Consider the following 26545-nt stretch of genomic DNA (forward strand, 5'->3'; position numbering starts at 1 on the left):
AAAGGTGTATTTCATAAAGAAATGTGCTGCTGAACAATAAATTCCCAATGTGAAAAAATTTTAAGCTTATTGCAGATGTTTGCTTTGAATTCTTTCAAAATGCTCCAAACATTGACTCATATTTATGATAAATCCTATAGCAGTTATTTTGCATTTTAAATTATACATGTCAATATACCATCTAGCTATGCATCTGGTCATGCCAATGATACATGTGATCACGTCGACAGCCTTTGAGAGAAACTGGTTCTGCTCCCTTCCTCCCCTTGATGAACATTCATTTTACAATGATTCAGACTTTTTCAGCAGCTGTCAATTACTGTTAAGACCTCTAAACTCTTATGACAGCATTGCAGTGGAGATGAACGAGTAGGGAACAGGATGATCTTACATTAACAGAAGCAAATAGAGTAGAAAGTGGGATAAGGTGGTCTGACAACAGACATTAGGCAATAAGTTGCATTAAACTTAATGCAACCTTCTACCATGTGTAGAAAGGGACATGAGTGCACTCACCCATATATACACACAGGCCGGTTATAAGGTAAAATACTGTGGACCTCGGCATATTAATGCCTCTACAAACTAATTCTTTAGCTTTTCTTGAACAAAATGTCAACTCATAATTGTATTTGCACTTTAATCACAGAATGTTTTGATAAAAGATACACACAGAATTTAATGAAAGAGTTTAATGGCTCCAGAGCCAATTGAATGTTAATTTGTCTGTCTCATGTTCTCTGTGAAAATTGGGCTAATTTTTAACCAGAATTGGTCCCCAAAAACCTAATTTTCTGTCAGATCAGATGTCGCCTGACTTGCAGCTTGAAGAGGCTCAATTAATTGCCTGAAGGATCAGGAATCCTGCTGTCATAGACTTTAATGAGTTCGCTTTAATAATTCAAAAGTATAATTTGACAAGCTGTGGCTAAAACTGTAGCGTTGACACGTAAAATTTAAAAAGTTTAGTGAAGTTTTGTCAGCATATTGCAGACTTTTGCAGAGTAATTTTGTCACTTTCTTTTTAATCAAAGCATATTAATTCTAAATAAACTGGTGCTTTTATCAACCTTGCTGAGTTGGTGGTAAGGAGTTAAGCAGACTTAAGATATTATATTTATTGACAAACTTGGCTAAACTATACTGCTGGAAAGTCTTGGTCCAGAAACTGCTTCATCACATGATGGATGCTTCTAGGCTTTGCTTTCTAATGTTTTTCCCCTCCGAGGGCAACAACTCTTCTCCTAAGTGCTATGAAATTCAGCTTAAGCATGGCTCAAAACAGAAATGTCAAACATGGCTTGATTTGTTTGGCTTCAGGGTATTTACCTGTTAATGGTTAAAATTACAAAGCTCACACCATGTCCACATCTCCTTCATTTGTCATCCAGCTTGTTCTCTTTCTCCTCTGAACATTAGTTCCCCTCTTTGCCTCCAGTTATGTCTTCCTCTCGCACTTTTTATCCCATCACTCACTTGTCCTTCCCCATCATCTCCAGAACTTGCCTCTGATTCTTACTGAGCTGCTTTATGTCAACATATCTGCTTTTGTCTCATTCTCTGCTGACAAAGTTACATTACTGTGCTTTGCTTGTGCTGCTTCTTTCTGGATGCCAGTGTTATGAGTCTAAAATTTCTCCATCGACCCACCTTGAACCACAGGAAACCGATCACTGCTCTTATATTTAGAAAACTAAAAGAAAACATCTCCTTAAATCATTTAGTATCTCACATCCTTTAGGCTCAAATTGCCCCTCAGTCACCCGATCGTTTCTCCTCGATTTTCCTTACTTCCGGGCCAATGTTCTGGACACGAAATCACTCAACAGCCATTGAATAATTTTTCTTTAGAAGTCCAGGAGACATCAGTGCAATGATGCTAGTAGATACAGCATGTAAAAGGAGAGGAAAAAATGGTATTCCCTTCAACGGGGGAGATGATGAGGATTGAAATTTCTGGTCTGGACTTGTTCATATAACAGATAAGACAGTGTCCTTTGTAAACTTGATAAGAAGTGTTCATCCTGTAACTGTCCTCATTGAAGTTTAAAAAAACCCTCAACATTAAACAATGTAGTGTATTATAGTATTGCTAGTGATTTAATCTTTTGTTTGTTTACAGCAAATAGGGAAGTCCAGGGAGAGTTGAGCTTAGATTATAGCTGGTGTTATGAGGGAGTGGGAGGGACTTTATGGAACTTTACTGCAAAGGAAGAAAACTGTGCAGAATAAGCTGTCAACATAAAATATGTCACATAGAGTTTGGTTAAAGCAAAGCAAATATACATTTAGATCTGTTGCAACCTGGAAGATTTTGTTTTTTGTCACTGTACAATTAATTACCGCTGCAGCACTGCTAGTAAATGAATTCTCGCAGTTTTTAGTGATTAATCAAACAATTTTAGTGGATTGCAAAGCAAAGTAAAGCAGCCAGTCTGTCTGGTTTTGAGAAGCTGCGGTGAGCATTTATGAACCAGGCACTTTATCAAAAAATCTCTAGGCCTCGTTCATGAAAATTACTGCCACTTACAGCTTTACTACCCGTATGTTTGGCAAGGTATCGATTTTCTTTTATATCTGAATTTTTTACCAAAAAAAAATGAATAGTCAGAATTGCTATTAAAAGCTTTCTGTGTCATACACCCACAGGCTTTGGAAACCCACCTGAAAGTCCTACAGAGTTTTAAAATTGATTTATGTGACAGATGGAACTTTAAATTTACACATCACTCTTTTCAGGTGAAAGTACTTGCGAGAGTGAAGGCTAAACTGCTCGCCCCCTCCTCATGAGTCAAGGCGAATGGATATTGATATTCAGTGACATTTCCACCCTGTATGAGCGATATTGCAAGTATGGATTCAGGGTACACTGCACCTCAGATAAGCTCTGAACGCTTCCCTCACACACATCAAGACATTTTTCTTTCATAACCTGTCCTGTATAGATGAAAAAAAATTCTCTGCCAGCTCCTAAGTGGTATAAAGCCAAAATTTAATACACAGAAAAACAAGTTCAAAAACAGCAAAACTTCTTTTTTTTAATTCAGCATTTATACTTAAGCATATATGTCTGTTCCCTAGTTTATAAAATGCCAACCATATTTCAAGGCTCTGCTAATTTCAAAGCATTATTTCAGATTTGCCTTAGCAGCACATCTGAAAAGTCTTCTTAATGACTTATTCAGTAATACGTCTGCAAAGTCACAAGGCTTTCAGCCATTAATGCCAGCTGACAGAGGTGTCATAAATCCACAGAGAATCGTCTTTCGCGCATTAAACGAAGATGGATAAGTTTAAGCCATCGCCATGCCTGACACTTCTGCTACCACATATACCATATCACACATATACATAAGCACACACACGCACATGCTTCCCAGAGAGCCCTGAGAAGCTATGTGAGCAGGATGTTGAAAGAACAAGAAGACTGTGGAGACAGCGGTGTCTAGGGGACCGGACGTGATGCCACATAACAAGACACACGCATAGACACACACAATGGATGGAAGAATGACAAACGCACAGTGACACTGTGACAAGCAGCACTGACCTTAAAGCTCCAGTAGTTGGGCTGTTGCTGTGTTGTGAAGGACAAAAGAGGGAAGGGAAGGAGATATAAAGAAAAAAAATTACTTCTCTGATAATGGCTTCTGTTTAGTTATACAAACAAAAACAATATTTAAAAAAAAAAACAGTCACAAACTTAATTAAATATTCTTTTTGGACATTATCTACATTAAAACCAACACATTGAAAGAAACAAGTAGTTTAATAAAAAGTAGCATGAGTTGTAAGGGTAATCATGTAATGTGCTCCTTTTCTAACAATTCTGGTTATATTTGGAACTTGTTAATACTGCTGGCAGCTTAATTTAGTGTGACTATCTAATCCTCGAGCTTTGATTGGTTTATAATTGAGGGGGCGGCTGTGTTTAGCAAGCGTCAGATTACAGTGTACCTGAAACCAAATTGTGCTGTTGGAAATGAAAAGAGTGAAATCAAATCATACAGCAGCCGACTCTGCTGTAGGGACGTTGGCTTCTCTCCCAGATTTCAGCAACCACTCTGTCTCGTCCTCGCTCCCTCCCCTGTCTTTTTCATTCTCCATCCACCTGCTGTGCTCTTTTCACCAGAACCTGCCTTTTTTCACCAATGAATGCTGTATCTCTCCTCTGTCCACTTGCTCTACCTGCTGCTCTGACATGTAAGAAAAGGTACTTGCATGCTGGCAGGGGCCTCAGGAAATGAGCTTTCTATTAAACCATAATTACCCCATAGTTAAAACCAGGCCAAGCCACAGATGGCCTAGAAATACCTCAAAATGACATGACATAATAAAAAAAAAGATCGGTCAGAGTTCATGAATTTTAATTCTAATCCAAACTCTTATTCTAGTTCTTATTCTTATCTCCAGGCAATTTTCAGCTCATTCAGTCTCCCTTCTGCAGAGGCCACATTACTGTGAGCTGGGATAAAAAAGTGACAGACAGGTTTTGATTTATGATAGCTGTTAGTTTTTCATTATCAGCCTTCAGTCTTAATACAGTCCCAACAAAACTATATATTGCCTCTGTAAACACAAGCATCAGCGCAGCAGTTTCAGTGATTACTACCTTTATGTAATCTTAGCGTAAACTTTACGTTCCCTTATTGAACCCTGATGCCTCTCCACTTGATTTGTTTTTCTCTCACTCTATTTCTTTGTGTTTTCTTTATGCAGTTTGGTACATCCTTTCTTGGTCATAATGACGGCAAAAAACAAAAACAAAATGTAAAGTCAGAAAAAGAAAAGCTGGACATTGGTGCCAATAAATAGAGAGCATGGTATAAACAAGAAAATGTACTCAGTTTGTGTCCAAGAAATCAACATACACAAATATATAGTTTTGAAAAAATAGGAGTAGCGAACTTTGACTTTAAACTTAAGCTGTGTATAATTTCCATTGCATAACGATAATTAAGTGTGTTCAAATGTAAATAATACTTGAAAATGTCTTCATTCTCCAATTAATGTCTTCAATTATGTCTTCAAAATTACAATCATTCACAGAGTCAATAGAGATGAGCCATGTTGATAGATGAACACTTAAGATAATCAGGTCTAGACCTCCTGTGTATGTTGTTTTTCATTCATGTACTTCACAGTACAAAATGCTCCACAGGAGATACATTCTCACAGCTGGAAATATTCCAGAGCACTTTCTGGTTGAATTGCACAGGAGGCAATGTTGTATTTAGAGCATGTTGAGAAATGTGGATGAGACTTCATACTTGTCATAATGATGGGTGTCTTGTGTGGACATCAGTTTTACATATATTTTGATGAATCTACAATATCTTTAATTTTATACATTTACACTTCATTTAAGCAGGAAATAGCACATCTTCAGATTTTCTTCTTCTTTCTTCTTTTCAAGAGTGTCCTACCTAAGACTGACAGAAGCTCAGGTCAGCAGGAATACGATGACACACTCACATGCTGTACACAAAAATTAATATATAGATAAGATATAACCACAAATTTAAAAAAAATCTGCAATCAGCATGAACACTTACTAGTTGTGAATTTCCCAGAGGAGAATTGTTCACATTTATGTGTTCACACATAGTCTCACTGCACTTACCTGGAAACCGATTGGGTAAAAATAGCAATAATTCAGGACCGAATGCTACAAATTCTGTGGACATTTTCATTCTTATATGAAGCCCCTCTGGAAAATGATGATCAGAAATTCAGTGCAGCGCATGTGTGGAAACACTTTTAGTTTTTGTATTCAGAGGTGGCCCTGGGAGCAGAATCCAGACATAAGTGACTCAACTTCCTTCTTTTGTGCATGGCACTGTGCTGTGGGACAGTGTATAAACAGGTAGACTCAACCTTTAGTATTTTTTTCTGGACACATAATTTTTTTGTGAACATAGTGAATAAAAAACAAGTTTAAAAAACTAGAAACTTGTTTATATCCTAGAATATAGAATGTATAAGCTGTATCTCCAGTGTCTCCAGAAAAACTATGAACTTAAACATAATTTTATACAGTTATAGATTACACAATCAAACTGAGTTAGCCGCATATTTCTGTATGTTTTCTTTTTGTGAATATTGTGGATTTCGGCTCTTTTACAATGTAAACACACCACATTCACAAATGTTGCTTCAAATACAGATAAAGTCTGCCTTTGGGACACAGCAGTAAACTTTGGAATGACACTGCAAATAAAACCTCCCAAAGAGAAAAACAAATGCTGAGTGGCTTATCTATATCTGCTGTGCAATGCATTGTGGGAAGAAAGAATCAACAGCACACTCTAAGATTAAGTAGGTTTTGTGTGCTGACTTGTATATTTTAGGTGCATGTTTACTATGATACCGATAGCATTTAGATAAAGCTCTCTGAAGAGAAGCAGTTCTCAAACAAAGGTAAAAGGTTAACGATAAATAGGGTCAGAATCAGGGACAAGCTAGTACACAAGGTTTTTTCACGTTGGATTTAAACTGGCCTTGACTACTTGATTATGTGCTCGTCATTTCTTCAATGTGGCTGGGAATCTTTGTCACTGACAGTCTGTCCAACTGACAGCAGCTCAGGGGCACCATTGGCGCATCATAAATAACTGCTGTTCACTTGTTCAGACAATGTTAACGATTTTTTGTGATTTGTGTCTTGTGTGCCTGTCTGTGCCACTGTTTCTCCGTTTGTTGCATTAATGAGACTCAAAGCTCTCAGGTAAACACATTCACACCCCTTTAACTGTTGCTCTGTTAGTAGTGGCAGGCAAATTGAACTTGGACTTTGAGTTGCAAATACTGTTATGAGAACAAACTGGAGAGGGCTTGTCTGAATGTATAACATTTCCCTGTAACTGTTCTCCAACATGGCATTCATCACTACAATCAAATCACATCTTCTATCCAGAAGTTACATTCAGCATCTTGTTCTATATGGTCAGCTGCTATCTTATTAACTTTTTTAGCCAAATGGAAGATGTATGCGATTCTCAATCCTAAATTTTGACATTTGTTTGTGCATTCACACACTTGAATGTGTGAGTGCTCTGACTGGACATAGCCACAGAGCTCCAACAGAGAGATGTAGCCTCACAGAGCAGAGCGCTGCTTTACCTGACCTGCATGTAAAGCAGGCTGCACTCACTCCACCCCTCCCTCCACTTTCTCTTGCATGTCGTCATCCTTTCTGCACCCCTACCCCCAATTTCAATCATTCTTACTCTACGATCTAGTTTAGGTCAGCATCACAGAAGCCTCTCAACCCATTAAAACACACATATTATCTGCATGGCAAATCAAACCTCACTCTAACAGAACCACAAAAAGCTCTGAGCTATCGTCCACTCAGCTTTTGTGTAGTCTGGGCTTCTGCACGCTGAGCATATGCTCGCTGTCACTACAACAACTACAACAAACAGGCATGGAATCTAATCCCAGCCAGCACATCCTTGTCCCCCATACATACACACACTGACACACACTTGCTTACAGCAGCCTTCAGCTTCCAGTTCCATCTCACCTGCAGTGCACCTGTGTCTGTCCACCACCCCAGTCATCATGTCTGTCCGTCAGGTGCAGCAAATCCTCATCGCGTTTTTGCCCGCCTCTCCCTCCCTCTGTTTCCCTTACCGACCTCCCTCTTCCTCACTCAATCTCCTTCTCTCTCTCTCTCTGTTTTGCTCTCCAGTTGCACATGCGGCTCAAAGTCTTTATTTAATTCATTACAACACCAGCCGATTAACTCCTTCACAGATGGGTAGTTGGGTCCTGCTGGTGCTGGTTAATTGATCAGCAGGCTGCTTGACTGGCTGCTGCGCTGCCCTCCCTGCTTCCTTGCTGTCCATGCTCTACACATCCACAGGATGACAAGGAATCCTGGGCTCTGCTGCTTCCTCCCCTGTGTGGTGAAAATGCCCTGTCACTTCAGGATCTGTTCACTTATGGTTGGCTGCCTCAATTTTTTTTCTTATAAAACACCTGCCCTCAACTCGTCATTCTTCTCTTTTATTATTCAATTCCTTTTTCTCTACACAAGCTGACCTTTGCAATGTGATATCCCTACTTGCCATATATGGGAGAGGTTACCATGACAACCAGGACTCCACCTGTCTTTCACTCACTCACTCACTCTCTCTCACTCTATCCCTTTCACTCTCCCCCTCTCCCCTCATGTGCTTTTCTGTCACGTCATTACGCTGAATTTTTCAGCAGTGGTTTTCACACACAAAGAGAGCAAGCTTGTGTACCGGGCATTATATGCATATGTGGTAAATAGAAAAGTGCAGGTGAGCGGTGCATTGCGGTGAGATCAGGCATGGAACAAACTCCATGTGGAAGAGGATCAGGATTGACAAAACAGAAAAGAATAGAGAAAAGACATTATCCTTAATGGAATTAGTATACGTACATTCAAAATGTTTAAGCTCTTTCCACACCTCATTACAACAAGTTTTACCCTTCTATATAAAATATGGCAGGATCTGCCTTCAGACACACAAAGCCTGGTGGCAAAGGCTGCTTTCACTCTGTATGTCATTTGACAGGAATTTGGACCAGCCTAAATCCTTTTGAGGAGCACCTGCTTTGTAGCTGATGGCCACTACCATCAATTGAGGACAACACTGGGAACAGGCCTTTTTGTTGCATTGATGTACTTTTTCTTTACGCTGCAAGCTATGATATACTCAGGTACCATGTACCAAAAGTATCATATATAAATTAAAATGAGAGTTAAAAATGATGCACATACCTAAACGGCCACCTATAATACAGTCATTAATAATGGAACAATATTTACCTGTTCTCGCGCAGACCGCTCTGACGTGCCCCTCATGCTGGCGTGAGAGGGTGAGGGTGATGGTGGGTTGTGGTGGGGGCTGTGGTGTGGATGCTGCAGCTGTTGCTGTTGCTGCTGCTGTTGGTACTTGCTCTTCAGGTGATCCATGAAGGCATCCCTTTTGCGCTCCATGTCAGCCTTGTGGAGGTTGGTCAGAGCCTCCAGGCTCTGGGCAGCGGTGACAGTGTGGCGATGCTCCGATGTATGTACCAGGCCCACATTGGAGAAGCGTCGAGCGCTATTGCCCAGCGTCCGGTACTCTCGTGGATATTCCAAGTCATCTGTCGAGATCATGTGACTGCCACCACGCTCAGGATCTAAGGTATGGAGACATATGAGGGAAAGGAGGAATAAGGGGAGAAAAGAATGGGTGGAAAGTGTACAAGAAAGAGGTGAATAACCACCCACACAAGCAGCAGAGAAATTTAATGGTGGAGACATACATACACACAGCAGGCACCCATAGGTAGAAACAAATGAAGCAGAAAATATAAGGCACAGAGGGGACAGGAGAGACAAAGAGAAAGAAATGGGATGGGATGTTAGACTACTTGCCACCAAGACAGAGCAGGTGCTTGCAGAATTATTGATTTCAAGTTGTAAAGGGAAGAAAAACGAGAAAAGCAAAATGCTTCTGCAGTGGATCAAACAAAGAATATTGCAAAAAAAGACTTTAACTGAATTCGTACTGCAGGATATTCCACATGATATGCATGCTTTTAATTAAGTACTTCTCATTGTTATCTTGTGAAACAGATATATAATATTTGGAACTGAGTTGATTGAAAGTCAGGTGGGAACATGAAGTAACAGTTCCTTGAACCCTGCCATTGTTCTTGCTTCTCTCACCAACTTCTGTCCATTATTCTCTCCACCCTTCTATACCCTCTGACTCTTTCTGTAAATGTTCTCATTGTCTGTCCTAGAACTTACTCTTCCCTTTGTCCATTTTTAAGGACTCCCATTTCTTTGGTGGCACTTGACCTTTTATCAGCGCTCTACTTGACAGACAACACAGCCCAAGGTGGAAGGCACACAGGAAGGAACAGAGACAGCCAAAAGGAAATGGCACGGTTACACAAAAAATGGGACTGAAATGACAGTGAACATAAGATGCAATAGCAGGGAGCCATTCACCCAGTAAGTTACCTTGTTTGGGAAAACAGGCCCCGGTGTTGGCTAAAAGAGAAACATGCCAAGGGTTAATTTGTGTGTTTGTGCCCAGATTTGCAAGCAAACACAACAGAGCACTGCCACATGACTATGAGAAAAGCATTATCAAAAAATGATAACACTTTTTCTGTATCACAACCAGTAAATGCATCAAATATGCATTATAATGGCTTTGTATAGGTAAACACACAAGGAAATGGTTTGCCAGGAATGCTATTTGTGTCTAACAATAACCTGCAGGATGATGAATGATTACTATCATGCATTTGTACACAGAAATCATAGCAATTAACACCAGTGTATACAATCAATCAATTCACAGATTGATAATAAAACTAACACTTGTTAAACTAAAAGCGCTGAGTTTTGATAGGACTGAATGAAGTGGACTATCTGTACATTAAATTCTCAACAGCAACATTAGGATTAGCTGAGTGAGTGAGCAGCAGAGAGAGGCTCCTTAAGGCAGAAGCAACAAATGGACTGCAAATGAACGCAGAGGAAAGAAGAAGCCGGCCACGTGGAGGCAAACTTCAACACAGAGGTCTGCTAAAGGTAGAAGGTCTGTGACTGACAGCTGAAATCAAACTCTGTGTTTGTTCTGGACACACCTCTCTTTATAATTATTTTGCTTTATAATACTTACGTGTGATCTGCAGTTTTAACACCCTATCCATACATCTTTCACATTATGAAGTGCTGATAAACTGTGCAGGGGTGAGACAGAAAGGACTGACCTCCTGGCTAATAGTATTAGCATTGAGTTCTCCACTGCACTCTATGGCTGCCGGCCGTATTCATCTGGCCTCCACTCAGATCTCTGGTTTACACTTCATTAGACTGGAGCTTATTGTGCATCAGCTAACAAGGACTTCACTCAAGGGTCCCATTACAATGACGAGAAAAGCTGGGTCTGTGTGTTAGCTTGTTATTGAGGATGAGCATCCACAATTACAAGAAAAAGCTGAGTAGGCTACTCTGCCTATAAAGAAATAAATAGCTGCAAAGACTAAACCATTATCTTGCTACAGTAACTTTTTTTTCTTCACCCAAACTCAAAATGAAAGATGACTGAAAAGCAGTTTTCTTTGTTGAACAAATGTGCCTTTTGCACCTTAACTAGTGTTACATATTTGAGCCAATCTAAACAGAAACTTCACTAGCAAGATGAAAATAACAAATAACAAATAACATAAAATAATATAGAATGACAGGTGAGCAATACGTACAATACTAAGGCCAACATATTGTTCAGCCTATATAACTGGCCTACATTCAAACTTATTATAACTCTTAAGGCCAAAATACACCACTAACAAACAATGCTCATCACAACATCCCCTCCCACAGCTGCTGGCAAGTCCCAGAGCTCTACAGCATACCACCCTGCAACCCTGTCCTAATTTCAGCTTTGTGGCTCCTGAAAAGAAAAAAAGATTCATATAATTTTTTTCTATTTAAGCCCGTCTCCCGTAGCTCTTCTTCTATGGTGCTGATGCTGTCTCAAATCAAAAGTACTTGAAAAAATGCACAAGGAGAGATAGATGGTTGAGGTTGAGAAAGATCCCCAGCCATTTGGGTAAAACAGTTTTAGGTCAAAACAGGTGTTCAAATGACAGGCTTGCAAACACTTGCCAAAAGAATAAACTCTGCTTTGCTTTATAAAATCGATTTGGAATACAACTCCAACAACTTTTCAAACTGCAGTTTGTTGAGATACTTTGCAAAGTTGTATACAAACCCCCATCTTAAATACAGTCAAGATAAAAGTTGTGTGGGCTATAAAGTAAGAATAGAAAATGGGAACAGGGTATTCAGTCTTACGTTTGTCATTCACGGTGAAAACATTTCTACATAAGCTGGCAGACAAAAACTCTGACAGCCAAAGCAATCTGTAAGAGCTCACACAAAGAAAGTGTCATTTAAAGATACATAAAATAGCCCAGATGGGGTGCGTTTCTGGGGGAAAAAAACATTATCACAAGACAGAAATGTCTGTCAGTAAGTCTGGGTGTGTAGCTGGGCAAATAGCAACTGCAAAGCTTCAGAGCCTCTGGAAAATGGTGCATCAGTTTGGTCCACTAAATAATTTAGGACTTGAATGACAACAGGAGCCTGAAATCAGTACTGATAAGATCTGTGAGCTCAGCCAATGAGGCCTGAGCAACAACCCAACCTGTCTAAAAGAAAAGAGCCTGATATGGTGGGCTCTGAGAGCTAAGAGGAGACAAACAAGAGAGGAGAAATCACTATCCCAAAGAAATTTATACCGCAAGGCAAGAAACCAACAAAAAACTTCTAACAGTTTGATTAAGCTGCTCAGCTCCACTTGCTGAAAAAACTAATAAAGCCTGAAACACGTCCTCCATCCTGTTGATTGTAGATGATTCATCAAACAGCAGACAGTTATTGTGGTCTTGTGCAGTAATTACCAAACGATTTTTTTCCTCATAAATATTAACATTTGTCTTCACTGCGCCATAATCTCTTAAACTTTTCACTTTTTGAGTCGTCAGTTCCCACCGCCTTCAGAGGGCTATTTATGTATTAAAGGATTTCAGCTGACAACATGAAGTGTTTGCCAACTCACCCACAATAACTACCAAAACACAAATGAAATATTCTGTCTCTACAGCCAAATCCTGAACCATTTACCTCAGAAGCCAAAATTAGCTTTTTTTTCACGCCCCTCTTCACAGCCACCAACTGAGCTGGACTTTCAAGTCAGGAATAGAGGATGCTGCTCATTATATGCATAGTCATAGGGTATGGAGAATCAGGGAGAGTGGTTTGGGTGCTTTGATGGATTTGGAAGTGGCAGGCAGCTTTATATTGCCGGGATGTAAAACGAGTGGGTCAGGGAGTGGAGAGTGTACAAGAGGCTTCATGTCTCAGGGAATGATAAGAAAGCTAGAGGCTACAGCTCTGGATTTAAAATCTAATTTCACAGGTAGTTCAGACATTTGAGTCTGTCCTTTTGTCACATATGCAGCTGCAGTTTGTGGCTCCCAACTTAGCATTATTTGGAAGGATGGAAATTCAAATATATACTTTCTGCATGTTTAAAGACTTACAAAATAAAACAAAGTTGTCTTAAATAAACACCATTGTAATTGCATTTAATATCTATTAGGAGTTCAATGAGTAATTAACAACTAATTAATCTCCATCTTAATATCTCTAAAAGGCTATCATTTTTTTTCTCTGCAAAATAATAAAAAAAGACCATACTAGATTCTTAATTTTCCCCAAACAAAGAGTTCAAAACCTCCTAATTAGACTATTTTTATATAGCAAGAAAAAACAGGGACGATTCACATACTGTATAAGAATCTGGCAAAAGGAATTAATTGATTATCAACTAACTAATTAAAGTAAGCCCTGATCAATCAATCAAATCAATTATGCTAGATCAATTGTTTCAGGGCTTTGTGATTGAAAAATATGTAGTATGTGAACATTCAAACAAAGTTTTGTGTTACTAAGGCTTTCTTTGTCTTTGCTGTTTGTGTGATTAATATGATTTAGACTGTGCGTCACCAGAAAGCAGAGAAATGTGAAAAAATCAATAAATGATGAAGAAAGGGAAAAATACATAGATCTCCATCAACTATCCTGCTGGTTGCTCTCTGACCCTCTTTGTTCCAGTGAGATGCTGTTTTTAAGCTATCTCTCTTGAGATAGCTGACTTTTTTCCCCAAGAGTAACTGTGTTATTAAAGGAGAACATTTTTGTTTTCCCTGTAAAGATTCTCCCAAATCTTTGCACCTCGCAAGGTCTGGTGTTATGCAGATGGGTTGGGAAGGCAAAGCAAGCTATTCCCTCTGATACACAGCCTAATTTACTGCTAACGGGGCATGGCTCCTTGTGGGATGCCGACTGTGACAGCACAGGACAGAGAAACCAGCTGAATATTGAACTGGAGAAAAATTGAGCAGAAGCCGGTAAGAACAGCAAAGTGCAAATCAGGCTCTTCTATTAAGGCTACAGGCAAAAGGAAATAAGCCAAGCCTGAAGCTGTTGGCAATTGTAACTCTACATGCTCCAATGGGAACAGTTAAAACAAATTACTAGAACACAGTATAGATTAAAAATAACATTCTGAAAAACCACCAACCAGGCCTCTAACAACCCTGCAGGTCACAACGCAAGGAGGAGCTACAGTTCGGCTGTGAACTATATCATCCACACAAAGATGGTAGCTGGTAGATGATGGAAATACTGTAAAGCTGATACACAGAAATCAGCTCATGCACTAGCTGATGATGCTCTGCAATGATGCTGCTCTTCTGCTAATCCTACAAAAATAAGGGACTCTTGTCTTGCTGACAGCAAAGTGTCACAGACCTTATGTTAAAGCAGATATTTGGATAGGTAGCCAGAATACAAACATAACAAGACTTGAAAGAGACACTTTTTCTCTCCTGACACTTTTCCCCACTGGTTGTGCTTGATACATGGTTAAAGTTAATGAGGGGCTCGGCTAGAATAAAAATGATAATGATAATAGAAAAATAAAAAAACACAAAAAACTAAGCACATAACCCAGGAGGCATGTGCATTTGACTTTTTTTCTTCCCAATAAGGTAATCTCTGAAAGCTCAGAGGCACTGCTATTCCATGTGAGGAGAGTTAAAAGGGGTGAAATTGACAACTGGGCAGTGAGAGTGAGCCATCAGGAGAAGGTCAGCATGCATGTCTGTGCTGCTAGATGAACAGACCCAGGCAGTCATAACACTTCAGGCAGCATAACACTAAACTCACACAGACAACTGCAATCTGCTGCTCCACACAGGGTGATAGGAACACCCGTTGATCATTAAAACATGTACAATAAAGGCACATGTCCGTCTTATCTATCTCCTACCAACAAATTCTGCCTTTCCTCAACTAGGTCTCCCTAAAAAACAGTGGAGGCAGCCCAAAATAGAACCTGTTAATACACAGAGGCACAAACACACAATTATTGCTGGCTATGACTCCAGTGAAACACATCTGAGGCTGACTGTAGCTGAAACAAGTATGTGTGAACTGAACTGGAGGATAAATGCTGGATATGATGTATTAGTGTCACAGAGAAAGAGAGAAACAGGTGGATGTAACCGGTATAATGCACCTCTTTGTTTCACTTTGTGGTAAAAGCTGGCGACCTTTGTCTGCGGTCCAGCAGCAAGTGAGATTACAGCCCTTAATTACAGCCAGTTGATAAATCCAGTCAGTCATTGCATGAGAGCCACTGGGTGTGAAGAAGACACTCGAACCACACCTCATTATATCAGTGCTGCTACTTTTAGCTCACTGGGGTGCCCCCTGCTACCCTCAATAAGATGCCAGATGGAGACAAGCAGGTGGAATCGTGTTAAGAGATGATGGATGGAAAACGGGATGTTTGCAGAGTAAAGGGGCTCCACACCTTCCGGCACACAGAGATACTTCAAAGAGTTGTATCTCCACAGGAAGATGGACCTCAGATCTCCACATGTCATATATTACACTGATTGGTAGTCAGATAGTCTCAGAAACATCAGTTAAATACCTTCACAGCTTTACTTGACTTACTCCCACTTGGATTGTAACAATGTGTTAATGTTACCACAAAGCACATAGTATTTAATGATTTTATACTGATGTAATTCATACAATAACCTGTTTACTATTGATGTCTATCTTGCAATAAAGTAGCAAATAAACTGTACTTTTAATGGATTACAAATCTGAAGCAGGTTTCAAGATTTTTCAAAAAAATGCATGCAATGAGATCTGTGTGAGCAACATAGGAAAATACACTTACAAGCCCCAAAGATATGATATCATGTAAAATACAACAGTGTGGAAATTCATTCCCAGACTGAGATAAAAATCTATTTCAGGTTTTAAGCTTTTAAGCCCTAGGCTATATTTTCTGAAATTTCCACCTAAAAAAAACATTCTCAGATAAAAAAGTGTAACTGGTTCAAAACAGGAAGATTAGATTGAACCACCTTGGGCGCTAAATCAATGCTTTCTGAAAAATTATGAAGAAAAAAAACGTGTACGTATCCTTAGTACCAGTGCAGAACAATTCATATTTCTTATGTCTACTTAACACTGTAAAATAGAGAGGAACAACAATTCAAATATCAAGAAATGTATGAAAAATGAACACATCTAGCAATTAAGATGATGAAAATCCAAGGTATCAACTTCTGTTTCAGGTTTAGAGGCTTCTCATTCTGTAACACAATGAAATAAAGTGGAGACATTACACATTCAAATACCTGAGTTGTTACAATATCTCAAGAAGATTGTTGCTGACAAGACAACCCCTCACAGGACTACATAATATACTTGACCTGCTGCTATCAATGTAAAGAATGACTACAAAACCTACACAATAAAAAAGTCTCACACATACACGATAGAGGTATTAACTGGAGGTGGAAGTTGAAATGTGCAGACAACCAGACAAATCTACCATCCATTATTATCATTGTTAATCTGAAACCTTATTGATCCTGGCTGGAAATCTCTCTTCCTGCCCGATCCTGCCATCCTGGACATTAGAGTACAGTGTCAGGAACAGAACAGCATCTGGTGCTGGTAAGTTATTAAAGGTCGTCCATCAGACATTAGCAAAGCCCATCCCTGATGCGATCTAGGCTCAAATTCATATCATCTGATTTGAAGGCCTCTGACCTCTACAGTATCATCTGTTGTCTGTTAATATATTATAGTGGTTTAGATACAGAGAACCTTCTGTATGCAAAGTGAAGCATGAATGAAGAAGCAGCCACTCTGCATCTTTTTTGATATATTCACCTTCAGCTATTTCAGATCCACAAGGGGCATTTTAAAACCACCCTGAGCTCGTTGACTCATCACATCCCTCCAAACTCTTCAAATATCACAAAAAACAACAACACTTGGAGGCAGAGAAAGACAGCAGAGCTGCAAAATACAGCGCAGTGCTGAGCCTGTGAGCTTAGTGATGAAAGCAGCAACTAAACAAACCATAAAAGACAGTTGGGGAACAACAGCTCCTGTGGTACCATCCAGTTGTCGTTTCTTGTTTCCACAAACAAAAGAATACACAAAACTCTGACAATCATGAAGTGCTCTGCATGTTGAAATTCTAAATAAAGATGTATTACAGAAAAATCTTGCTTTCCACTGAAACCTCCCAGTACAGTGACCCAATAAATGACACACTACAATAAGATTCTTTACACATGACAAAGCTTTGCATGAATACCACTGAAATGTTATTCGTTCTGACCAAACAAAAATGTGTATAAAGCTCTGCAAAAACATTTCAGGACAGATCTTGGACAGAATCAGGGCAAGGATGGAGAAACAGATTTTCCTCAGCCTGGCGTACACAGGCAGAGGATGAAAACACTCATAACCAGAGGACATTGCCCCTCAAAAGACAAGGTGCACATGAACAAAAAGGCATTCTAGCTACTGTACTGCACCACTGCAACTAAAAGACAGGGGGAGCCACAGAAACACTTGTGGAAGTCACCATTGACAGAAGAGCCCCGATGATGGTTGCCAAGAACTCTATTCTAAATCAGATCTAATATGTAATTATCTGTCCCAGAGGCCCTAACAGAGCACCTGCACACAGCCATCCAGGAGCATGTTGGCATGTTGCACTAACTAAAATATGATTATGTGAAAGTACTTCAGGGAAAGTCAGAGAACATAAAAAGAAGATGTAAGAAGCCTTCTCTATCTGAGTGCCAACACATTAATGTGATGAGAAGAGTTATGAAGGAGGGGGCAACGCTTGAGGAAGACAGCAGTAAGGGGAAGTTGTTGAGTCTATTAACTTATGAGTAGTAAAGTAATTAAAACACACTGAGAGACTAATCTAAAAACAATTTAATGATCAAATAAACATGAACATTTACTCAAAACAGACCAAGCTGTTACATATCTAGCTTTGTTGCAACTAGTTTTGCTGCATCAATGTTAAAAGGTTTTTTTTCTCCATCATGACTTCAGGAATATGACTAGTGTGAAACTAGATTCACGTAAAATTAAATTTGCTCAAAAAGGCTACTCACTAGCTCAATCAAGAGCTCCAAACGTTAAAAAAATCATTTTATTTTGTTCAGTTGCATGCAAAACTACATACCGTAAGTAGTAGAATTGTTATGTCAAAGGGTGCCTTTAGGGTTTGCTGTGCTGTTGCTGGTCAGAGCCTGTTTCTCTACCCCACACACCAACATGCTGACAGCTTCAGGCTGATTGCAAAACATCCTTGTGCAGGTTGAATAAATCAACACTTTCTGAAGGAACCCAGACATGTCAAACTGAATGAACGAAAAAATAACAACTGAACTGTGAGCTTGTCAGTTCTGCAAGGCAAAAAATAAAAATAAATGATGACAGGAAGTCAGCTTTCAGTGTTTTGTGGCAGACTGCGAACACTAAAGCCCAAGATCAGAATAGCATATAATTTCATTTATTGTTTCCTATTAAAGCAAAATTTATTAAATTACAAGTTCCCATGCCAAATATGCTAACATGTCACTCAAGTGGAGACCAAAGGTAATTGCAACAGAATCTACTTTTTTTGTTATTTCTGTATCTAAGAAAACATTTAACTGCCAAACTAATGCCCTTAACAAGATTATCATTATTCAAATATCTTTTCAGCAGAGTGAAAACCCGAATTATGGTGCCTCTGTAAGATAGTGAGCCAAAGATTTCCTAATGATGTGCAATTTGCACTGAATCTTGTCATCCCTGCAGCTAGTAAAGCAGCAGCTTGTTAAGGTTACTGCTCTTATAGAGCAGGATTACTGAGCTGGCTCTGACATGCAGTCCTTTACAAACCATCCCAGCAGACCTGCTTCCAAGCATCTTGTAATATTAGCGTGCTGCCATTCTCCCTTCCAGACAGAGCCAACAGACATACCTAACAAGCAACCTCCCACAGGAGCACATTTGTTGTCAGATTAGATAGGCTCTGGCCACAGGTTATCAATCACAGTTGTGAATTACATTAGGTCCTAAAATTAATTTATCCCTTATATGAACTGATTAAATGATTACCAGAACAGATGTAAGCAGCGATGGAGAGGGGCCCCAAAACAGGGGAAATGTTAAGGCCAGGATGCATTCATCTCCATGAGTGAAACAGTAATAAGCTTAATTCCACTCAGCAACATTATGATTTGAAAATGTCATTGTGCTGGATTTTATATCAAGTGCTGAGCTTGGTATTTGCCATTTAAAAACACCTTGATGCACAGTAGAAACTGGTGACTGCCATTTAGCATCTTCATGCTGAGCAGCTTTTGGTATTTTAATGAAACTATGTGTGCCAAAGATGAGACTAATATGGCACTAAAAGTATAAGAACAATCTTAAACAGCTACAAGAAAATGCTATATACACACCATCCTTTTACCAAGGAGAGTTGAAGAATTTCCGTCAGGATTCAGAGCACATAGTAGCACAAAGACAGTACTGGGGAAAGTAACCAGGGATCACCTCTTTGCCTCTGATGGTGGGACTTGTGTCTGTGCTTGTCCTGCTGGATCAAATGATTACAACATTTTACTTCTGAGGCTTCAACATGTTATTGGGATGAAAGGAATCGGATTAGGCCCGGTTTAAGTCATATTTATCTGATAGATTCTAGTTTGTTCATGTAAACGAAGAATCTTCCTCACATACCAGTGTGAGTCATGCAGTTCCACAGGATTCTGTGCTTGGATCAAAACTTTTCACATTGTGCATACTTCCATTAGGTAATTATCATTATCAATAGACAACATGGCATTGCAATGCAGATGACACTCAGCTATACTTATCCACAAGGCCAGATAAAACCATAAAAGCCTGGATGACTGTTTGTTCTGATTCTAAATTCAGACAAAAGTTGTTGAAAACACTGTGAAGCCATGACTCTAGATGGCATGACCTTGGCTTCCAGTACTGGAGTTCTTAGTATCTCTCCTCACTCTTTACTCTCCTGTATTAACTGTTGTTGATCTTTTTCTTTCTCGGCACGTATCCCTGGCCACACTCCATTGAATCTGACCCTGCTGGAGGTTTCTTTCTGTTAAAATTGGTCAAAATGGGGGATTAAATCATGGACAAAATGAGAATGAATTAGACTAATTTGGATTATCATGAATTTGATTGAGTTGGATTATAAAAATATTGTATTGGACTGTATCTTTAAAGTGCCTTAAGATAACGTCTGTTGTGAATTGGTGCCATATAGATAAACTAAAATGAACAGATTTACCAGAAAAACAAGGATGACTTGTTATTAAGTTTGTTTGTTTTTCTTACTCTAAGAATCTCAGTTCAAACAATAAGTCCGTCATGTCTTCTACAGGGAAGGGTGAAAATGCAGTCACAGAAGTGCTGCTTTTCCCAAAATAATAAGAATTATGGAAGCAATTTCTCTCTTTGATGGGAATTATCCTGACAGTTTAATTGGGCTGTTGCTGCCAGTACATTTTTTTTTATAAGAAAAGCTGGAGGAACAAAAATTACCTCCATCAAGCTGAGAAAGAAACAAAAAGAATCAATCAAAACAACCAGTAATTATCTTAGAAAAGAATGACATCGGTTGCCTCAGCAACAGGTCAGCTGCTCTGAAAAGCTGCAGCAAGCACCAGCATCCACGGAGTCACATACACGCGTACAATTAAAGGTTACACTAGCATCATGGTGAGAGGCATAGCCTGTGACAGTTGTGGCACAAGCAGGGCAGCAGACATCACAAGTGGCCACATCAACATGGCACACAGATCTGTGTTGTGATGCAAATCATCATTTGTCAACTACAAGCTGCTCACTGTCAGTTTGCATCACAGGGAAGGTGAATGGAAATTAAAAGGAAGGAGGATTTTCCTTCAGCTGTCTTGTTTTGTAAAGTTAATAGTATTAAAATTAAACTCATTCCTTTCATCTAAAGATAGTATATTGATCTATGAGGACAGTGAGATCAGACAGAACAGCCTCACCAATACAAAGATGCATTTGAGGGGAAGTAGTGACACAGATCAGAAAAATTCTGTGTTTCAGCTTGTTTTGAGTTTTGTCATACCTTTTATGATCCCAGTATGAATGGGAGATAAACGACACACAGCAGTCCCTAGTGGGGTGTTAGAGTAATTGTTTTCTTCACAGAGGGCTGCAGAGGTAGTGATGGAGCCAGAAATTTTTATAGGGTTGGCAAGACTGAGACTATTACGCTCTTTGGGATTGAAACTGATGTCTCACTAATTTTCATTTGCCTGCACAGCTCACAGCTGTGGGGTGTATTGTTGATTCTTATTTTCATTTCTATACACATTTTTATTCAAATACACAGGCTTAGTTGCCATGTGAAAGTACACCTAATTTAAAAAGTCCTCGATTATTCAAATGAGATCCAGGATTAATAAATCTAGATTTAAAGTCACAAGTAACAACAACAGATGTGCATTGCTTAATCTTATTTTTCCAAACTTTTTGGTATATATGTTTATTTTATGGTAGCCTAGTTTTTTTTGTCTGGTCTCTAACTAAATTCTGTTTATATATATGTATATATGTATATCTATATATAAATAGATTGAAAATTAAATGCAAAGGAGATTGTAAGTATCAATTTCAGTTATCGTTTTTATTGATTTTACTGTTTGCGTAAAAAAGCAGTATGCAAATGAAGTCTGAGTGTGAAGAAAACTTTACACTAACCATAGAAAACATCATTTATATACAACAAGAGTTGCTGTATTATTTTTTTTAAATATTGTGAATAAAAATATTTGGTAAGGCATATCTTGCCCTAGTGTGAGTGTTCATGTTGTTTGTCTCATTTGTCTCTGTGTGGCCCTGTGATGGACTGGTGACTTGTCCAATGACAGCTGGGATATGCTCCAGCCCCCATGTGACCTTGAATCAGTTTAAGCGGGTATAGAATTGGATGGATGGATGTTTTGTCCTCCAAACAGCTGTAGCGTTATAAAAGCATTCAAAAGACATGATCTCAGATAAATAATGACATCATGTGTTGCTTTTATTCAGGTTAACTTTTGCAACGCTTTCTAAGAACAGTGATTCAACAGTGTTTCTTTGGCAATACCCGACTCAATTGAATAAGTTCCATTTGTGCATCTTGCTGATTCATTTCTAAATGGCGATCTTATACATCACACTCTAGACTCTAATGGTCCCATGCAGTAATGTATGCTACATTGTGTGTGACTGTTTTTCCAATCATTTCTCACACATCTATTGATCTTTGTGTACACTAACATTAGCTCACTCTACAGCTGCTTAAAGCATCGCTTCCCTCTACTGCTCTCTGCATGCCTCTTTCTCTCATCCGTCTGCAACGGTGAAGCATGCATATGGGCAGCAGAGGAATGAAGAGGCGTGGCAGCAGTACAGATGGATGCGGGGAGTTCTGTTGGGATGTAGTGTTGGTGAGAGGGAAAGAGCAGCCAGTTGACACGAATGAAGAGGAGGAGATGACGAGTTAGACGTTAACAAGCTGTCACTGCAAACACAACGCAGCGCCCACTGCGACAACAACAAAGACAACCCCCTGACAAGCCTTGTGTTCTAAACAATGTCCAGATAGGTAAACAAGTCCCACCCACAGAGGAAAGGTAAAACTGCAGGTCAGGCTGGGACCTGTTAAATGAGAATTAATGGCAAATCAGGTAGAATATTAATAATAATAATGAAAAACAACAAAAAAAACAACAATATGAAGACTAATGACTCATGCAAATGAATCCCTGTGAGAACATTTTCATGGCCCACTATAAGTATGTATGGGTCTATTTCTCCCCAGAGACACATTTGCTGTTATCTCCCTTTTAGAAGACAAGGGGATAAGGTTTGAAGGTGTGTAGACATTAACCAAAAACAGCACTTATGTAGCTGAGGTGTGAGGATAAAAAAAATAATAAATCAACAATCAGTGGACTCACTGGTTCTCACAAACAAATGCACCCACACATACGCGAGCTCTGTTGGCAGAAAGTGGACTTTTACAAAAAATCTGTTGATGCATCATCTTATTATGGGGTAGGGTGTTGTGTGGTTTAGAGCTAAATCGCTGTGAAACAATCAGTAACGTGTGGGTTGTTGCTCTGATTTACTGTTTGTGCTGTGAGTGTGTCTCACGTCCATATATAGCTGCTGTTTTGCTGCTGGGACTTTAGTCTTTCTGGGGGTGGTGGGAGGGGCATAATTTGCTTCAATAACAGTTTGCAACAGTAAAACTCTTCTCACCATTTCTGCCAAATTTTGGTTTGACTGAGTGAAGACAAACTTGCAATGGCAAATGTCAGACCCCAGATGGTTGCAGGCAACAGCCCTCTGTAGCAGACAGGGTAAACAATAAGAGTCCCATTGGTGCTGGACATCAACACACCTCACACACCTCAACTCAGACTCCCGGGAATGCTTCATGCCACCAGCAAAGGACTGCTTGGAGATCCTTGATATGATACACCCAGGGTCCATCAAGCAGGTTTTGTCACTTGATGTCTGATGTCAATACTGAATACTGGTGTTTTTATTGAGCATTTATTTAACAGTCACTGAATAATGACTGTTAAATGCACACTGAATCACGACCAAAGAAAAACATTTAACTGTGCAGCATTGAGAGTTGCTTGGCATTCTCTGTGGTTGTCCTACCAGCACCATAGTATTACAAATTTGAGGTGATTGCAACGGCCCTATCTTTAATTAGGAAAAATCAAAGAAAAACACCACAAAAGAGTTAGATCCTACCATCAGTAATTTGGGTAAGGTTTCCCCAAAAGCTTTTTGAAATTCTTCTACCAATCACACCAACCACTTCCTGGACACTTACACACACACATACACTTCTTACCACAACTGCTATGAAGCTAAAGCAGGATGCTTTTAATTTAACATTTAATATAAATGGAGGTATCTATTAATGTCTCTTTTAGTAATAGTTCATTCTTCTGCATGCCACCTGTTGACTACATCGCACTTGAATTTCGCAGTTGCTAAATGTTCTGCTCTGGAGCCCCAGAGCACTTGGCAGAGCAGCTCAACCCACCCCACCCTAATCCAGTAAGGACAAGGACAGACTTACAACTTGCTGGGAGACTCAGTGAAGGAAATGGAGATTGACAGACAGACAAGGGCAGCTACAAAGAGAGAGTGACAGAGGTTCACTACAGAGGTGAATATTTACAGAGCCACAAAGTAAAATGGGAATATATTGTCACTGGCAGAAAGAGGTTGGTAAAGAAGGGAGGAACTGATAAAGCGAGTGGGTGAGACGTGGACTATGATGAGGTGTTACATGTTAATAGAATTAAGAAAGAAGCAGGCATTGGGGCAGGAGGCTACATAAGTGATGGGGAAAAAGGGAACGGAGAGGAGTAGTCACGGTTTGCAAGGTATCCTCAAAATTTGTCACCCAGAGACTCATTAGTAATTATGAGTGGGCGTTGAGTTATAAACAGGCTTGGGAGCATGTGTTTGACATGAGGGATTCAAAGATTTGACGGCAAAACATTAATCTCACAAGAGAACTCCCAGAGGATGGGTGGAGAGACAAACAGGCTCATTTCCACAAAATGAGCACATTATTTTATCAGTCAGCAACTTCCATCAAAATTTGCTCTGCAGTCTGTTTGATTTCAGGCATACAAAATGTAACAAACACAGAACCGATCTAATCAATAAATCATCAAGAAATTCCTTTTCAGGTTGTTTGTTTAGGAGAGAATGAGAAATATGCATTTTATTTTCCTAAGTAACATTGATAAATCTCATATCATTACTGCTGACTCTTTTTGGGTTAGGGTTTGGGTTTTCTCATTTTCAAGCACTGCATTGTAGTTGTTACTACAATGAGATTATGAAAGGCTGACATTTATCTACATTGTTGTTATAAACAGTGTCACTGAGTTGTATGTTTGTTGTCTTTGCAAGTCCCTGAAAAAAGTAAAGCATCAGTAAATGTCTGATCACAAGAGACATTTTCAGTTAAGTCATTGAACTTGATGAGTTGGAGCGTTTATTATCAACTTCCAGACTGATCCATAATCTAGCCGGTGAAAGTCTATCGCTCATGTGGACAAGCCTCATTCATGAAATGACCTCGTAGAAGCCACTGACCTCTTTGACAGTTTTTCAAAAGCAAAGTTTTTATCTTTCCCTGATGCTCTTTGGCTGCCTTCTCCCTTGTTTTCAAATTTCTCTTTGAACAGCTCTTCATGCTTTGTGAGATGTTTTTGAGTTATTTCCAGGTCATGCATAAAAGCTTGTCAGTTATTCAAGGCTTTTTCTTCAACTTCTTTCCTCTCCTTTAAATCCATGTCTTTAATAAAGTCAAGATACACTATTTTAATAAAAAAACAAGAAAACACTCATCTCCAGTCACCACCTGGTTATAACTTTTTGTTTGGTTGGTTCTGACCTGCTGTGCCTCCAACCCTCTGAACCACTGTGGCAGATAAGTAAAAATGCTCAATTTTCTCCATCTGTAGATTGCACCTCTGACTACAGCACTGCCCTCCTACCATCACCTCCGGTCACTCTCACAAACCATTTCAAGCTCCACAAATCCAGTCTGCCTGATCCTCAGCAGATATCCTCGTAAAACCTATGTCTGACCCCTTGCTAACCTCAGTGCCTTTGGTTCATAAAGACATAAAGCTGTAACTGAGCTCAGGGAATGACTGGAGGAGGCTCAGAGCCATGGCTCAATCATGACCTGAATCCACTGGCAAATAGTTAAGCACAAGCAGCTATCATCCAACTATAAACTGACATAAAACCTAAAAATGGAGGCTGCAGAATATGACTCCAGATATTATTCATAAAAGAGTAACTCGACCAGTGAGGCTGAAGATCATTGATAGATATGTAACAGTCTGACATTAGTGTTGTTTGTGGTGCTGATTCAAAAAAGATCAACTACAATTAATTAATAAGTTTCTACTAAATACTGTAGAGACATAGGAGGCGCAAAAATCCCACATTTCTCCTCAGGAGTTGGCAGAGATCAAAAATGGAGAACACATTGGACTTACGTTCACCAGGTGGTCACTAACACATATCTAAATGACTAATAATGTTGACTTTTAAGTTCTGCATGTGTAAATAAGCAACTTGAAAGGTCACTTAAATTTGTTTTCACAGTTTGAATCCTCTGCCCTCAAGTGGATAAAAATCTTCCACAGCAGGATTAAGTAATAAATTCTACACATGTTATACAGCAGTGTGCAAAAGTCTTAGATCAACCCTCATTCTCTCTTTATATTGTCAGGAAAACAGAAAATAGGTGCAGTGATTTTTTTAAATGTGTATGCATTGTTGTGGAAGAGAGCAGGGCCTTGACACTGCTCACACCACAGCATCAATGGGAATACAGTATATAAGGCAAACAGAGATTGTACAGTTTGGAATTGGTTCTATGCTTATCGGCCTTATATGTGTAGATTCACCACTGGTTTATTTCTTGAGTTAGTTCCCTTTTTGATGTTTGGATGATTCATAGGTCAGTGCTAAGAGGCATAAAAAAAG

General features: G+C 39.3%; 1 protein-coding gene across 4 annotated transcripts in view; it reads right to left on the reverse strand.

The window, feature by feature from the left end:
- srcin1a (SRC kinase signaling inhibitor 1a) overlaps positions 1–26545 on the reverse strand; it is a 94313-nt gene that overhangs the window by 27802 nt on the left and 39966 nt on the right. For 3 of the 4 annotated variants that reach the window (XM_072368776.1, XM_072368777.1, XM_072368779.1), the window contains exons 2-4: positions 9995–10024; positions 8807–9162; positions 3551–3577 (exon numbers count right to left, since the gene is read on the reverse strand). In XM_072368776.1, the coding sequence (XP_072224877.1) occupies positions 3551–3577; positions 8807–9162; positions 9995–10024 (413 nt within the window). Of the gene's footprint in view, positions 1–3550; positions 3578–7528; positions 8042–8806; positions 9163–9994; positions 10025–26545 lie in introns of those variants that run through there. The other variant, XM_072368778.1, reaches the window with a different exon arrangement.

This window comes from Leuresthes tenuis, unplaced genomic scaffold (assembly GCF_036924035.1).
Source record: "Leuresthes tenuis unplaced genomic scaffold, fLeuTen1.0.hap1 SCAF_17, whole genome shotgun sequence".
NCBI classification, from domain to species: domain Eukaryota; kingdom Metazoa; phylum Chordata; class Actinopteri; order Atheriniformes; family Atherinopsidae; genus Leuresthes; species Leuresthes tenuis.